General features: G+C 49.3%; 1 protein-coding gene across 3 annotated transcripts in view; it reads left to right on the top strand.

The window, feature by feature from the left end:
* The window catches only part of DAPK2 (death associated protein kinase 2), a 117,476-nt gene that overhangs the window by 81,426 nt on the left and 19,001 nt on the right, over positions 1 to 17,049 (top strand). For 2 of the 3 annotated variants that reach the window (XM_068553321.1, XM_068553330.1), the window contains 3 exons: positions 9,671 to 9,800; positions 15,781 to 15,829; positions 16,549 to 16,575. In XM_068553321.1, coding sequence (XP_068409422.1) covers positions 9,671 to 9,800; positions 15,781 to 15,829; positions 16,549 to 16,575 — 206 coding nt within the window. Of the gene's footprint in view, positions 1 to 1,810; positions 1,902 to 9,670; positions 9,801 to 15,780; positions 15,830 to 16,548; positions 16,576 to 17,049 lie in introns of those variants that run through there. The other variant, XM_068553337.1, reaches the window with a different exon arrangement.

Raw genomic sequence — 17,049 nt, 5'->3', positions numbered from 1 at the left:
TTTTAAGTATTTTAAATATAATTTAATTGAATATAAGTTTCTATAATTTAATTTTTAATATTAAAATAATATTCTTACATAGCTCAGTTTAACAACTGGCTTACAACATTCCTGCAAATTTAACAGCAGGCTCTCATGAGCCGGTAGGCACCAGCTTTAGCCCACCCCCGGCTCTCTGAGACTCTGTTGGTGAAAGCATTTCAGGACAGTGCTACCTGCAGGCCAGCTGTGGTGGTGGCAGCAGTGGTGTAACAATAATAATGGCAGCCAACATTTATTGAGGGCTGTAGTAAATGTGCAGGCTCTTCTCTGAGTGCTCTGCATGTGTTTACTCCTTTTATCCACATGACGACCCTATGAGGGAAGTTCCATGGTCATGGCCATTTTATAGAAAGGGAAGGTTGCTCAAAGGCTCCTAGGTTTTCTTGTGCCTCCTCAGAACCCCTTGCCATGTTAACATTCCCGTTTTGCAGATGAGGGGCCAAGGATCAGAGAGGTGAATGACTTGCCGAGGTCACACAGCTAGCCTGGGGCAGAAGTAGGGTTCAACCCAAGTCTGGGGACTTCCCTGGTGGCGCAGTGGTTAAGAATCCACCTGCCAATGCAGGGGACACAGGTTCGAGCCCTGGTCCGGGAAGATCCCACATGCTGCGGAGCAACTAATCCCGTGTGCCACAACTACTGAGCCCACGTGCCACAACTGCTGAATCCCACACGCCTAGAGCCCGTGCTCCACAACGAGAGAAGCCACCGCAATGAGAAGCCCGAGCACCACAACGAAGAGTAGCCCCCGCTCACTGCAACTAGAGAAAGCCCGCGCGCAGCAAGGAAGACCCAACTCAGCCAAAAGTAAATAAATAAATAAATAAATAAGTTTATTTATTTATTAAGAAAACTCAAGTCTGTCCAATGAGAGGGCCCTCTTTAGTGCTGGTTCCCCAAACACTGGGCACTGTATGATTTTGACTTTCTTGCAGGGCTTGCTTTAGAAAACCAATTCTGGAGCCTCACTCCTGGTGGGTTGATTTAATTGCTTTGGTATTTTTAACACAGTCCCCAGGGGATTCCAATGGGTAACTAGCTCAGATGGACCCCAGAGTGCAGCTTGGGGCTCAGAATGCCTGGATTCAGGCCCAGGTTCCTCACTGGTTAAATGGAGGCTCCGGCCATCCACAGCTTGGCGGCTGTTAGGAGTAAGGTGATATGTGGGGAGAGCGCAAGGCAAATGCTGGTTGTCGTGTGGCACAGACCAGAGAGCCAGCATTGCTGATTGGCCCAAGGCTGAAATCCAGTGGTCCTAGAATGGCCTTGGAAGTGAATTTTTATTTCCCTCCCTCTACCCAATAAGAGCACAGAGACAGTAGGTAGTGGTTTTCTCTGACTTTACCAGGCAGGGCTTCTAGAACCATGCAGCAGCCTCCCATAGAGGAGCAGGCTGCGAGTGAATGTCCAGAAGCTGTGGTTTAACAAGTCCAGTGCAACTGGGTTGGGGCCCTTCCCTAAGATGTGCGTTTTCTAGGAAAAACATGGAGCTGGAGGGACTTCCCTGGTGGTCCAGTGGTTAAGAATCCACCTTCCAATACAGGTTACAAGGGTTCGATCCCTGGTCGGGGAACTAAGATCCCACATGCCGCGGGGCAACTGAGCCTGCGTGCCTCAACTAGAGAGCCTGCATGCCGCAAACTACAGAGCCCACGTGCTGTGGAGCTGGTGCGCCACAACTACAGAGCACTGAAACTAGAGAGAAACCCACGCCGCAACGAAGAGCCCAAGCATTCTGGAGCTTGCGCACTGCAATGAAGATCCCATGTGCCACAACTAAGACCTGTTGCAGGCAAAAAAAAAGAGGAACGCATCAGTTAAAAAAAGAAAGAAAAACATGGAGCTGGACCAGCAAGCTGGTGAGTTACCAGAGCCGAGATGGAAATGCCAACTTTGCCAGCCGGCAGGGGTGATCTAAGTGGGCACCCTTACATCAGCTAGAGGAAGCGAGGCAACATGGGAGAGGGGAGAGCACACAGGCATCTTGGGCAAGCATTTAGGCATCTTGGGCAAGCGTTTAACCTCTCTGAGCCTCGACTTCTTCATCTGTAAAATGGGGTGATGACGGTACCTGCCTCAGAGAGTGAGAATCAAGTAAGAGGTGTGTAAACGCTTCGTAAACTAAGTGCTGTAGGTTTTGCTATGCGTGAAACTTCAGATTGGGTGCCTTTGGGAACACAGGAAGAGCAGGCCCTGCCCTCAGCAAGTGTGCAGTCTAGTGGGGGAGGCAAGACTAACACATAAAGGTCTTGGCAGTGCTTGGTGCTGCAGGTCAAGATTGCTGCACGAGTGTGGAGCTGGGAGAAGGAAGGAGGGCTGGGCTGGGTATTCAGATGATGCTTCCTGGAGAAGATAGCATTTTGACTGGGCCTGGAAAGATGGGTAAGAGTTCAATAGGCAGATGATAAAGACCTCTGGAAAGGAGCGGCAAGATCAGGAAAATAAGCACAGAGATGATGACAACGGCTACAGGCCCCTTTATATGCCTTGTTTGATCCTCTTAGTAACCCTCTTGAGGTAGGTTTTACTGTTACTCCTAATTTACAAGTGAGAAGCCTGAGGCTGAGAGAGGTTAAGTAACTTGCCTGGTGTCAGACTGCTGGTAAATGGCAAAACTGGGATTCGAACCCAGGTTCTAAGGCTCTTAGTCATTATCTATGTTGACTCCCTAAAAGCAGGTTGTGCAAGAGGCACACATATGACTGCGCCGATTCTTTCATTCCTTTACCTGGTAAGCCGTTCCTGAGCACCTACTACATTGCAGCCCCTCTTGGGTGCGAGGGATGGAAAAGAGGCAAAGCCCCTGTCCTCCTCTGTGGGGCCTCAGCTTAGTGGGGAGAGCACATGTAAGGGAGTAGTTGTAGTGCAGTTGATTCTCTGCCAGAGGTATGTCCGTGTCCCTTGCAGGCCCTTGGGTAGAAGCAAATAGCTGTGTGTGTTGGCGGGGAGGGGGTCACAGAAGACGTTCCAGTGGGGAAGTGTTGGAGCTGGGTGGTGAGAGGGGAGGAAGCTTATCAGGAAGGCATTCCAGCAGAGTGAGCTGAAGGTTGGGGTGCGGGTGATGAAGGTCCGCTGGCATGTAGCAGAGGGTGTGCTGTCCAGAGGTGGGAGGGCCTTGAATGTCAATGAAGGTGGATGTTGGGCCCGGGCCACACTGGAGCCTGGTGGGGAAGGGCTGCCTGTGGTCTCATCTACAGTGTGCTGGGGGGTGGGGGGGGGGGAATTTGCTGCAGCACCATGGAAACCTGCCCACAGAGGCCTGGCAGCATGCGGCCCTGCTTTCTCTGGTTGCCCAGCACTTGCTGAATAACCTGGGACTGTGCTTGACATTTCCAGGGAAGGTTCTTAGACAGCTTCCTTGTCCCCATAGCACAGACCTGGCTGGGCTCCAGCTCTGCTGAGCTGAGCAGCCTCACCTGGTGATGGGCAGGCCATGCAGGCACCTGGAGAGGGCACTGGGCCGAGGGTCAGCAGACTTGGACTCTGCTCTTTGCTTGGTATCCTTGGCAGTTTCTTGAGCTCTCTGGGCAGCTCTGCAGCATGAAGGGACTAAACGGTCTCTGAGGTCCCTTGCAGCCCCAACATTGTCAGTCTGAGGGTGAAACGGGATGGGGGGAGGGAAGCAGAAGATGAGTGGGGGAGGAGACAGGTTTGCGAAGGGCATGTTCTTCAGATTCAGCAGGGATTCAGTAAAGTTCCCAGGGATGACTGTTGTCACTGCTGCATCCCTGAAAGGAGAGAGCAAACATAGCCACCCTGCTCTGAAATCTCCTTGGGCACCGCTCCTTACATGGACCATCTCCCTGAATTCTCAGAACACTGTATGCCTTGGTAGGTGTTCCCATTTTGCAGATGGGGAAACCAAGCCTCCAAGAGGTCCAATGACTTTGCCCAGGTTTCACTGTGAGAGGTAGAGGTGGAATTTGAACCCAGGCCTGACTCTAAGCTCTGGTCTTTGGCACCTTACTTGATAGATCCCCTGAGGCTGCCTTCATCCTGCAGGGACTCTTAGACATGCTGTACCAGGCCAGTAGGGATCACCCGACAAGGGTCCCCCCTGGAGGATCAGCTTCCAGATGGCACCATAGTAGGTGCCTCAGGCCAGATCCACTGGGCTGCTAAAGGGCACATTGGCCCACAGCTCTCTGCCTGATGGGCTGAGCTGGTGGCTTTATTTTAACAGGTGGGGAAAATTTCACCTCCTGGTGGCTACACCCTGGGCCCTGGGCTCGGCAGTGGCAGCATCTATGGAGACGTGATCCCTTCCTCCAGCCATGCTTTGGAGGTGATGTCAGGTGTGTGGGTGAAGTATTTGGTTGAAGTAAATAAAGCTGGAGGAGAATGACAGGAGTGAGGGAGTGTGGTTGGGCTCGCACTATCCCAAGGGCAGTCTGGCTTGGCAGTCTGCTTTTCCTTCCTGCCCTGGAACCAGGAGACCTGAGGCTTTGCGGGTCCTGCCTTGGGGCCCAGAGGAGAGGGAATTGGCCCAGCCAGCTTGGAGGATGGGCCACCTGGCAGCTACAGGGCCTAGAGCTTGAAGAGGCTTTGGCTATCATCCAGGGTCTATTTTGGAGTTGGGAGACAGAGGCCCAGAGAGAGGAAGTAGCCTGCTTAAGCTCACACAGCCTTGGGTGGTGGAGTTGAAATTGGAATTTCCCAATACCCAGGCCTGGGCTCTTTTCCACCACCCTACCCTGTTTGGGGAGCGGGAAAGCAAAGAAGCTTAGACCAAACCCTTGGGGGAACTGCCTCTTTGCTGCCCTCAGACCACCCTTCAGACCCTCCCTGAGTCCCTTTTCCCTCCTGATGCAGCCCTATACCAGCGCTGTGGGGAGGCGTGCTCTCGGGCGCCCCTAGTGGTCGAGGGCCTCCATGGTGCAGAAACGGAAGAGCCACTAGCCCCCAATTCCTTCAGTTCACATCAGCAAATTGTTATGAAACATGCAGGATGCAAGATACCATAGGGGATGCCAGGAACCTTAAAACTGATTGAAATTTTCCCAAGGAGGCTACCACCCCGGAAAGCTGCATCACGATACGAGAGACAGCCTGCAACTAGGGCCACTCGCTCATAAGCATGTTCGGTGCTGAGGGGGTTAGAGCACAAGGTCAGGGGCTGCTTCATTGAAAAACAAGGGAATAAAAGGAGGCAGAGATAGGGGATAGGCTCTGAAAGTGTGAGAAAAAGAGTAGGAAGGGCATTCTAGGCAAGAGGAAGAGCCAGAGTAAAGGATGGAATAGAGATGTCGTCCTGGGCCTGGTAATGCTCACCCTGAGGTGATATAGGACAGGTGCAGGCAAGTGATGGGCAATGAGGCTGGAGAGTGCAGAGGCTCAGATGCCTCAAATATCAGGCAGGGCATTTGGACTTTCTCTGGTGGTCAGTAGGACCACTGAAGATATTTAACCAAATAGGGTGCTGTGGTGGAGAGGGCAGGAGCTGGACTTCCCGGGAAGCTCATCCTGACTCTGCCATTATGAGCCATTGGACCTTGGGTACATGCTTTATCATTCTAGGCCTCTGTTTTCTCATCTGTGGAATGGGGTTGATAATAGTACCTACCACTCAGGGTGGCTGCAAGGATGACGTAGAGCACTAGCGCAATGCCTGCCTTGGTAGATGTACAGTAAATGTCAGTCCCTGCCTTGCTTCCTTGCCTCATCAGATTATTACTGGAGGTTGGGATAGCAAGAAGGAAGCCTTGCTGAAAGTCGGAGAAGCTGCAGATATGGGGTCCAGATCCCCTGGCCAGCCTAGAATCTCCTTGGTAGCCTGGGCAGGGAGTAGGAAGCATTGGTGGCAGGGAGCCTGTGACCTCTGTGTACTCCCAGTCAGGGCTGGTCTGAGCTGAAGGTGCATCTGGTCCAAATGATCCAACTTGCGAGTAGTGAGTGAGGTGGGGACAAGGACCCAGGTCTCCGCCACCTAGCAGAGCATTCCTGCTGTACTGGGGCCACCTCCCAGCCTGAAACCCCTAGACCCCCATCACCTTATGCAGACCTATCTTGGGACTCTCTTTGACAGGACCTCTGTTTCCTCACTGAAATGAGGAGGTTCAGCCCAGGAGGTCCTGACGCTTCTTTCTGAGTCTCTGGACACAGCACAAGGGCCAGGCCAAGGGCGGGGCTTGGGCTGCTCACCAGGGTGAAAGCATCACAGGAAGCAAGGCATCCTGGGATGGGAAACAGGTGTCGGGGCAAGAAAATAGCTGTGCCTGAGCCAGGGTGCGAATTTGCCCCAGGCTGCTAGGCCCAAGCTGCATTCCCACTTCTTCCTGGGATAGATTCCCAGGACCCTTGAGAAGCAGGGAACGGGGACCATTTAGTCTAGTGGTTAGGAGCACAGGCTTTGGAGTCGGACAAGTAGAGGTTAAACTCCCTGGTCCATGAGTCAGTATTTTGTCAGTTTTGGTTTCTTTTCCTAAGAAAGAGGAATGATAAACACCCACCGTATAAGGTAGTGAGAGGGTCAGTGAGGTATAAAGTATGTCATGTGCCTGGTTAGCACTGGACCTGCACATTGTAGGGATTTACTAAATGGCGCCTGTCTTCACTCGGGGAACATTTACTGAGCACCTGGTGGATGTCAGGCTCCATGCTAACCTTTGGGTAGTTGATAGGAGTTAAACCCTCGGGAAGCTCTTAGCCCAGTGGGGCAGACAGGTCAGTAAACTGACAAGCTCGAGGCAGTGGGAAAAGCACTGAAATAGGGGAAGTGCAAGGTTTGATGGGAACTGGGGAAGTGGCGGGCGTGGGGAGCAGGGGTGGCTTTCTGGAGGAGGTACTATTTTTGCTGAAATGTGAATAGGAATTAGCCAGGTTGGGGGTAGGGACAGTGCAGGGAGAGTGGCCCACGCAGGGGAGCAGTCACCTGCTGTGTGATAGGTTCTTGGGGTGGGGCAGGGGACAGATGGGACTCAGGTGAGAAAACGTGGCCTTGCACGGAGGTTCTCACAAGCCAGTGGAGAGGCTGTTTCCCCTGGACTGTGGGCCACCGAGGTGGGAGGATGCGAGGCAAGGACGCTTCTCACTTCTTAGGGAGAATCTCCTGGGATTCTCCCAGGGATTCTCCAGGAATGCCTGGGAGAATCCTGCCTCCAATTGTTCCTCCTTCCTTCCTGTGGGGTCCCTGCCCCCCGTCCCTACTGCCCCCCAGTCTTGGGGCCCACCAGGGCTAGTGTGTCTGCCTCTGTCCACTGCGGCTCCCAGCCCTGTTCAGCAGGTTTTGGGTGGTGGTCAGGAGGACCCGGGCCGGGCCCCTCAGCCCCAGGGAGAAGCCTCAGGGCCGTTCCCAGGAAGAGAGAAGTTCCCAAAAGGTGGCTGAGGAACGTGGTGGAATGGAGGGAGGAGAAGCCCCCTGCTCAGGAGATGGTGGGCAGCGGGGAGGGTGCAGCTCACCACACGGGGTGCCAGCATGCTTGGGGTCCCTGGGCAGCCACCGGAGGGCCGGGTCAGGGCACTGGAGGGGGCCCCCAGCCTGCATCCTGTGTCCTGACCTCCCCCTGCCCTCACTCTCCTTTCTGCAGAGTGTAAGGAGTTGCCCTGCCTTGGGAAAGGACTTTGACACATTTTCAAAATAAGCTGAGAGAAATCTCCAGAGGGGGAAAAGAATAAACACACTTTTAAAATGCAAAAGGAAACATATTATATTGTTTTTTTAAAGAAGGAAAAAAAAGGAGGGATTCCTCATCCAACTCACTTGAGTGAAAGTTTCCAGCCACTGTGAAGTGAGGTCACAGAGACCAGGGAGCCGGGAAGTTCAGGATGGGGACACCTGGGGTGCCTTCAACGCAGATTCAGAATCAGTTCAGCCAACTTTTAGGGCCACCCTCCACCTGCCGCCTCTGAGCTCTGCGCTGCGGGGGCGGAGATGCAAAGACCTGAATCCTCCCTCCAGCTGAGGGTCCAGTAGGGCATCGAGGACAGACATCGAGGACTGTCGGACAAGAGAGAGTGTGACAACTGTCATAGCAGAAAGGTTCCAATGAGCATGAAGGGGCCCCGGGGGAGGGAGGGTTCACGTCTGTGGGTGGGGGGAGAAGACTCAGTGCTGCTGAGGAAAGGTTTCAAGGAAGAGGTGGACTGAGTTAGCCTTTGAAGCCTGGCTAGGATTTCAGTGGGCAGAGATTGAGCAGAGGCTTTCCAGGTAGGGCAGATGATGAGAGCAAAAGTGCAAGGTGGGAAATTCTCCAGTACTTTGAGAAACAGGGACATTCAGTTTTCTTAAACACTTATTTATTTACTTATCTATTGATTTAAAACCGCTTTATTGAGATTTATATGTCACCTAGCATGTAATACACCCATTTAAAGTCTACAATTTACAAAGTTGTACAACTAACACTGCAATCAATTTTAAAACATTTTCATCACCCCCAAAAGAAACCCAGTACCTATTAGCAGTCACTCCACAATCCCCTAGTCCTAGGCAACTCCTTACCTACTCTGTTTCTGTGGATTTGTCTATTCTGGATATCTTATATAAATGCAATTGTATAATCTGCGGTTTTTGGTGACTGATCTTTCACTTAGCACCATGTTTTCAAGGTTCATCCACGGTGTAGCATGCATCAGTACGTCATTCCTTTTTATTTTTTTCTCCGCCTTCATTCCTTTTTATGGCTGAATAGTATTCCACTGTATGGATGTACCACGTTTTGTTTACCTACTCATCAGTTGATGGATATTTACGTTGCTTCCGCTTTGGGACTATTATGAATATGCTGCTGTGAACATTTGTGTACCAGTTTTTGTGTAGATGTGTGTTTTCAAGGCATTCCATTTCGAATGGGATCTAGGATGGTCCTGGTGAGGAGCAAGAGGAAAGAAGATGAATCAGAGGGACTGCTCACCCACTGAGTGCCCTGAGTGGTTGGGTGGGAGTGAGAAGGCTAGGCTCAGGATCCTGTTCTAGCCTCACTGGGAGCCTGGGCTGAGTGAGGCCAGGGCAGGGCTGTCTCCCCACCTACACACACCCCCATTATTGTGTTAGATCTGGCAGCTGTTTTACTGGGCTGGGAATAGTCTGGGCAGCTGGTATTTTCCCTGGAAATTAGGTGTTTTTTTCCTGTGTCCCACCGAGGGCCAATGTTAGTTAAACGTAGAGAAGTGTGAGCCACACCGTTAGTCTAGAGGAGGGGGGTGTTGTCCACAGGAAGCTGACCGGCCAGGGGAAAGAGGTGGTCAGGAAGATGGAGGTCAGTAAGCCATATGTAAAGTGAGGCTACGTTGCAGTGCCCCTCCCCACCCACATACGCCCAGAGAGGCAGTGGTTTTGTTTACAGGAAACACTGCAAGTATCTCCCTGGCCCCATTTGACAGATGGGGAAACAGAGGCACTGCATTAAAGGGATCTGCCGTTCAGAGACAGAAACAGGATTAAAGCCAGAGTCTGGTTCTGCTGTCAGCAGCAGGTTTGGTAAAACCCAGGCCTTGCCCTTGGCGTTGTGGCTGTTTTTGAGTTCACAGGAGAAGACTGAGGACACAAAAACAAGATAGTGTTTATGCGGTTTTGGTGTCCCAAAAAAGAACACCAAACCCCACCCCAAAACCAAAGCAAAAACATAAAATAGGGCTTTAATTACCATCTTTTCTTTTATCCCTTTTCTTCTCTTTTTCTGTTCTCCAGCCAGAAAACATTATGTTGTTGGACAAGAATATTCCCATTCCACACATCAAGCTGATTGACTTTGGCCTGGCTCATGAAATAGAAGATGGAGTTGAATTTAAGAACATTTTTGGGACGCCAGAATTTGTTGGTGAGTTTTAGGCCTGTTTCTCTCCCAACTGAGAATCTGGGATCAAGAGGTAGAGAAATCCCAGTAGCAAACCCTGCGTCTGGGACTGTGGCCTGTGGGCTGAGAGATGATGCCTTGGAGACCCCCTAGAAATCTAATGGGTGGGGAAGGAAATGTCTCATTGGCGTCTGGATGAGGGTCCAGGTGCTGGCTTTGAGCGCCCAGTGGGGCAGTGAGAGGCCAGGTGGGGCTAGAGGCCTTTGCAGAGTTAAATCCTCCCAGAGCTGGATCCACTGCCTGCTCTTAGAAGAGATTATGAACATTTAAAATTACCTCGCCTTCTTGCATTCCCACAAACTCAACCTTTTCTGGAGTAGCTTTTGATTTCCTGAAAAACAGAAGGGAAATCATCTGCCAGATGCCAGATTCACCTGCTTGCCTCTCCTGTGTGCCTGGCCTTCATTCACGCACAGGAGGCCCAGCTCCAGCAGAGCCCTGGCGGCTCTGTCTTCCCTCTGTGGCTCTCAGCCTTGGCCCAGGCCTGGTGGGACTTGTACCACAGGTTGGGGGGAGGGGCAATGGTCATAAAGAAACAGCTTTGCAGAGGGGAAAGGAATGAGAGTTCAGAACCAACACCTCTCTGCTTTGGGAGTTGGAGTGGTCTTAGAGATGGAGGGAGGGAATGGTCTCCTCAAAGCCTGGGAGCTCAAACTTCTGACCACAGTCTAATCAAAAAGGAAGATGGGATGCATCAGAACATCCACCCTGATAGATTTTCAGGCCACACATACCAGCTCTGCAGCCACTGTGGAATGAAACTGCAGAGGCCCCACAGACCCCCTGGCAGGGAAACCTTGCTGTGTGCCAGGCACTATGCCTGGTGCTCTACAGACATTGTCTAAATTAATCCTTATAGGATCTAATGAAGCAGACTTAAAATGTCTTCTCCATCAAGTGCCTTGTTTAAGGCAAAACAACCGGTAGGTGGTAGAGCAGAGATTCAAAAACAGATACATCCAACATCAAAGCCTGTGCTCTTTCCATTAGACCACGTTGTCTCTATAAGAAGACCTTGCCCTCAAGGAGCGTACAATTTAGTTTTGGAAACAAGACATCAAACCATCAAATACGAGTGCTGAAAGGATGTTTTCAGATCACCTGATCTGGTTTAAATGTGGACTCGGAGAGCTAGGGGATTTGACTTAAGGTCAACCAATGGTTATTCTCCACTTACTATATGACAGATATTAGGTACTGGGGACACAGTGATGGTAAGAAGCCACACTCAGACTGGCACACCCAGGGTCACACAGTGAGTTGGTGGCAGGGCCAACTTGAACCTGGGGTGCAGGTGTCTAGTCTCAAACTTCATCCAAGATAGCAGTTGCTGCCCGCCATTCACATATGTGGTAAAAATGCATGTTTATTTAAGTTCATAGCAAGTGTTGAATGATAATAAATGGTTCAACTAGAAATTCAGGGCAGTCCTGGAAAAGGTGACACGAGACAGGATGTTGTTAAGTGTAAAGGGAGTGATATAGACAGCTCTGAAAGACTGTTCAGACAAGATATCTACTCTCACAAGGTCAGTGGGATCAGTCCTGGCCTTGAGTCAGTGAGGGACAAAGTGCTGGCGCTGTGGGTGTGTGAGGATCTAAGGGGGGTCGGGAAGGAGCCAGGGTAGAGGAGGTGCACGTCCTGGGTTCAGAGGTACAACAGCAGGGGTGAAGGGCCAGAATGAGTGCATTTATCAGGGACCATTCACTGCCCACTCTAGATGGATCAGAGGGTTTACACGGTCTGGCAGTGTCAGTGGGATATTGATGGGCGGAGCCAGACTGTGGAGGGTTTTTCCCAGTGGTATACTGGTAAATGTCTAACAACCAGGTCTCAACACAAAACAGAATACAACTCTAATTAGGTTGAATAGCATCTGCCAATTTCAACCTACCAACATGTTGTCACTGAATTCAGAGTTGGGCAAAGATGCACACAGTTGACTCTTGTGAGCCAGTGTGACACAGCTCCAGCCCAGAACTGGTCTTATTTGCACCTTACAGATATATAGGGTGGTTTCTCTAAGCCCCTGACCAAATTATGATGACTTCCTTTTCCCAAGATCTCTGAACACAGGTTGTAACCACTCTTCCCTATTCCCACCATTCTTTGAAATTTTAACCTGAGACCAGGGTTAAGAAGTGTCAGCTTCTGGGAGTGTGGTGGACCAGGTCTTCCAAAAGGTCCTCTCACTACAAAACTGGATGCTTGAGAAAAATATTATTTTTCATGCAATTCTGGACTCATAGGAAGTAAGATAAATCTTTAAATGTAGTAAGTCCTTCAGCATCACTTGTCCTACCTTGAAAATCGAGTGAAATGAACGTAGAACTGGAGCTGTGAGCAACAAGAATATTCAATAGGAGGACCTCTCCTAAAGGCAAGTATACATATCAGCATTTATCAGAGACTAGCAAGATTTAGATGTTCAAGGATGTAGGATATTAAAATTATCAGATGTTGACTATAAAATAAATGGAATGTATATAGGAATAACAGGTAGACTCACAAGAATGAGCAGGCAACAAGAGACTCAAAAATGACCAGGCAAATTTTTAAAAGAACCAGATAGAACTTTAAGAAATTCAGTATATACTCATTGAAATTTAAAACTCAGTGGATGGGGCAAACAGCAGATTATACACAGCTGAGGAGAGAATTAAAGAATTGGAAGACTGAGCTGGAAAAAATCAGCTAGAATACCACAGAGTGACAAAGATATAGAAATATTAAAGAGAGGATAAGTGAAATAAGTTTAAAATAAGAAACCTAACATAGGTCTATTTGGATTCCCGGACAAGGGAATAAAGACAATACAGGAGCAATATCTGAATAGAATGGCTGAGAATTTTCAGAACTAATGTAAAAACATGCATCCCCAGATACAGAAAGGACAATGTATATCAATCAGAAAAAAACTCTATACCTAGACACATTATAGTTAAAGTATAGGGCACCAGATACAAAGAGACGATCTTAAAAATCAGCCAGAGAGAAAAGACAGGTTACCTACAAAAAACAAAAATAAACAAACAAAAACCAATAACTGGACTGACAGCATACTTCTCAAAACAACAATGGAAACCAATGTCCAATAGAATATAATCTCCAAAGAGCTGAGGAAAAATAAAAACCCCATAACTGTGGAGAAACTATATTTCAAGAATGAAGGTAAGAGATTCAGAAAAAAAGCAAAAACAAAAAAGAACAACAACAAAAAAGACAAAACAATAAAAACAGTTAACCTCCAGCAGACCTTCATTAGTGAAACTTCTAAAAGATATACTTCTGAATTAAGGAAGATGACTCTGAAGGGAGTTCTCAATGCAAGCAGTAATAGGAGCAAAGAAATCAGTAAAACATTAGGCAAATATAATTATTTTCTTTCCTAAATAATGATAACGATGATGGTGATGATGAAGCTTTAATTGTAGGATTGAAAAAAAGAACTAGAAACTGAAGAAAATAATGTTAGCTAGGACAGAGTACTTGAAATTAGTGTTCTAAGTTTCTTGTATTGTTAGAGGAGGGTCAAAATATTGATTTATGTTAGAATTTATTTGATATTCATAGTAAAGTCTCAGGGGTAGCCATTACAAAAATAGAAGTTGGGGAAAAAAACAATAAGAAAACTAACAAAAAGCGATTTTAAAAAAAAAGACAAGAAAAGATGAAAAACACAGATGAAAATGGACAAACAAAAGCACCTGAAGGACAGAAATGAGTGTGTATGTATATCGAGCAGATGAGCACTAGAAAGTGAGTTGTGGGCTTCCCTGGTGGCGCAGTGGTTGAGAATCTGCCTGCCAATGCAGGGGACACGGGTTCGAGCCCTGGTCTGGGAAGATCCCACATGCCGCGGAGCAGCTGGGCCCGTGAGCCACAATTACTGAGCCTGCGCATCTGGAGCCTGTGCTCCGCAACAAGAGAGGCCGCGATAGTGAGAGGCCCGCGCACCGCGATGAAGAGTGGCCCCCACTTGCTGCAACTAGAGAAAGCCCTCGCACAGAAACGAAGACCCAACACAGCCATAAATAAATAAATAAATAAATAAAATTAAAAAAAAAAAGAAATCTCCAGCACAAAACTTCACAAACCATTAAAAAAAAAAAAAAAAAAAGAAAGTGAGTTGTGCTCCTCAAACTCTCTATGGTGAACCACTTGAAAAAAAAAGTCTATCCTGGACTGCTTGTTCAGTAAGATACAATAAAAATAAATTCCTAGAAAAGTGATCACAGTTTGAGTGTCCCAGCAATGTCAAATTGCTATGCAAGTCTCTAAATGCTTACTGTCAATTTCTGTACATATCTTGTCAGGACCAGTGACAGTCTGCAGACTGTTTGCCTGCAGACTGCACTTTGAATATCACTGTCCTAGAGAAAGTCTTTCATGTGGGTCTCAGGAGACAGGTACAAAAAATTTCATAGCAATGTTTTTCCCATAAAAGATAATAATATAATAAAAGAATAAAAGAAGTGGAAACCATCCAAATGATCACCAAGAGAATGACTAGAAGATGATCTATAGTCACACAATGGACTATTATATAGCAGTGAAGATGAAAAACCATGGATGAACATTCAGTGAATGCTAGAAGCATCATGTTGAGTGGGGAAAAAAAGTCAAGTGACAGTAGATCACATGCAGTATGGCATCATTTTTAGGAAGCTGAAAAGTAAGCCAGGAGAGTGGTTCCCTGCATCTGGGAGGGTGGGATGGGGGGCACATCCTATAGATGCAGAGGTTTTGATATTATTCTAGATGAACAAAGTTAGCCTTTCCCACTCCCCACCTTTTTCTTTCTTTCTTTTTTTTAAATTATTATTTATTTATTTTTGGCTGTGTTGGGTCTTCGTTGCTGTGCAAGGGCTTTCTCCAGTTGCGGCAAGCGGGGGCCACTCTTCATCACGGTGCGCGGGCCTCTCACTATCGCGGCCTCTCTTGTTGCGGAGCACAGGCTCCAGATGCGCAGGCTCAGTAGTTGTGGCTCACGGGCCTAGTTGCTCCGCGGCATGTGGGATCCTCCCAGACCAGGGCTCGAACCCGTGTCCCCTGCATTAGCGGGCAGACTCTCAACCACTGCACCACCAGGGAAGCCCTTCCCCACCTTTTTCCATTCGTGATTAAAAAGTCTCAATCCCTCTCCCTTCTCTAGTTATCATCCTCTCTTTCTTCTCTATTTCATCACCAAGCTTTTTTAAAGAGACGTCTGCACCCTTATCTCCACTGCCCACACTCAGCACTCTCTGGGCACTGCAGTGAGTGTGAAATTCAACACTTGCTTTCCGGGGCTTATGGGCTTGATCACCAGGCACCATTTGGTCCTCTTCTGTCCCGGGTAGAGTCTTCTTTCCTAGACTCTGCACCTTCTCCTGGTCATGGCAGCATTCGCACGGCTCCTGTTTCCGCCTGTGTGATGGCTCTGGTCCACGCCACCCCCACCTGCAATACCCAGCCTGTTCCTGGACATCTTCCTCTGGATGCCCCTCGGGCACCTCAGGCTCCTCACCTCAGTGGCCACCAGAATGTCCTCCTGCTCCTCAGGTGGGAGTTGCCCTCTTTCAGACAGACTCAGAGGAGTGTGGATTCCCTCTCTGCCTCCTTTTCTCCTCCATCACCTTCCAGCGCTGACTTGACTGGTTTCCAGCAGAGAGTTCTAAAGCAGGCTTTGTTCTAGGCCCTGTTGTCCCCTCCTGCATGTTCCTCTCCCCACCCTCCTCTTCCTTTTCCAGGAGTCCCTTTGTCCCGTCTTCCTCACTATCAGGATAAAAGGCAACTCCCTTCCTCAAAATCCTTAGACCCAGATTAACCCCATCTGCCTCTCTGATTTTCCTTAGTGAGGATTTAGGATGGAGACATTTGGCACCCAATTCCCTAAAATTCCTTACGATCATCTCTTTTCATTTTCATACCCCTGCTGACTCTTCAACATGGCTTCTTTCAGCTCCAGAAATTGTGAACTATGAGCCCCTGGGCCTGGAGGCTGACATGTGGTAAGTTGTACAGGCCGCCCAGGTGGCCCAGACCCCGGCTCTGGCTGACATCCCCCTTGACCGTGAAAACCTCTTCCTTCACACTGAACTTTCAGAGCCTCTGGCTGCTCTGGGTGTGCTGGACCTGCGGCCAGTTAGCACACGGCCGAGGCAGAGAACAAGGGGAGAGGTGAGGCTGGAGGTGCAGGCTCACCCGAGGCCTGCTGCAGCCACGATAAAGATGGTAGTGACAGTAGCTCATTCCATCAGTCAAGCAAGTGATCACCGGGAGCCTCTTATGTTCTAGGTGCTGTGCTGGGCCGGGGGGATAACTGCAGTGATGGATTCTCTGCACAGATGGGGCTCATTTCATGTGAACCATGCTTTACAGTTGGCTAAGCAGCTTGATCACGTGGTTTTCTAAAATCCTCCCAGTGGTCCTGTGAGGTAGTTATCATTATCCTCATTTTAAGAGGAGAAAGAGGCTCAGAGGTGATCATCGCAGCCTGCATGTGCCAGGAGTCTGATCTTGAACCTGGGTCCTTGGACTCAACGTCCAGAGCTTGATGACTCCAAACAAGTCCCAGGCTGCTGCTGAAGAGCGGAGTGGGGAGGGGCGTGGGACTTGAGATGGCATCTAGGGGCTGCCGTGCAAGGGCCCTCAGAACCGTGTGGGGAGTCCCTCGCTGGTCTGGGCCGACAGCCACGCAGCCCTGACCTGACTGTTCTTTGTTTTACAGGAGCATCGGAGTCATCACCTACATCCTGTGAGTATTACTGATCCCGGGGCTCTGACCCGGCTCAGATCCAGGGGGAGCGGGAGGGATGAGAGGGGGCAGGCTGACAGACAGACTGACATTTCCTGAGTGCCCACCGTGACTAGATGTGTTAGAGCCACACAGCAAACCTGAGGCTAAGTGCTCTCAGCTCCATTTCATACATTTGACCCTGGGCTTGGGGTTGGGCAGGAACCCAGGAGAGCAGCCTGCAGCCCTCCATCCTGTGTCTGCATCCCTCCTGTGGTCGGGGATCCACCGCTCAGCCTCCCCCAGACCCAGGTTTCCTGTGAAAATGTCAGTTTTCACTCCAAAGCCTTGGGGACAGCCCTCAAGCTGCCATGCCCTTCCTGACCCTGCCTCTTCTTTCTCTGCCTTTTCCCCTGCCTTTCTCGAGATCCCTTTTGCTCTCATATTTTCTCTCTTCCCTTTTCCCCAGAGTCTCTCTTTCCTGTCTCTGAAGTA

The sequence above is a fragment of the Eschrichtius robustus genome, chromosome 1, assembly GCF_028021215.1.
Source record: "Eschrichtius robustus isolate mEscRob2 chromosome 1, mEscRob2.pri, whole genome shotgun sequence".
Lineage (NCBI taxonomy): Eukaryota > Metazoa > Chordata > Mammalia > Artiodactyla > Eschrichtiidae > Eschrichtius > Eschrichtius robustus.
The sequence above is the reverse complement of the archived record's forward strand: the minus strand, read 5'-3'. Positions and strand labels throughout refer to the sequence as shown.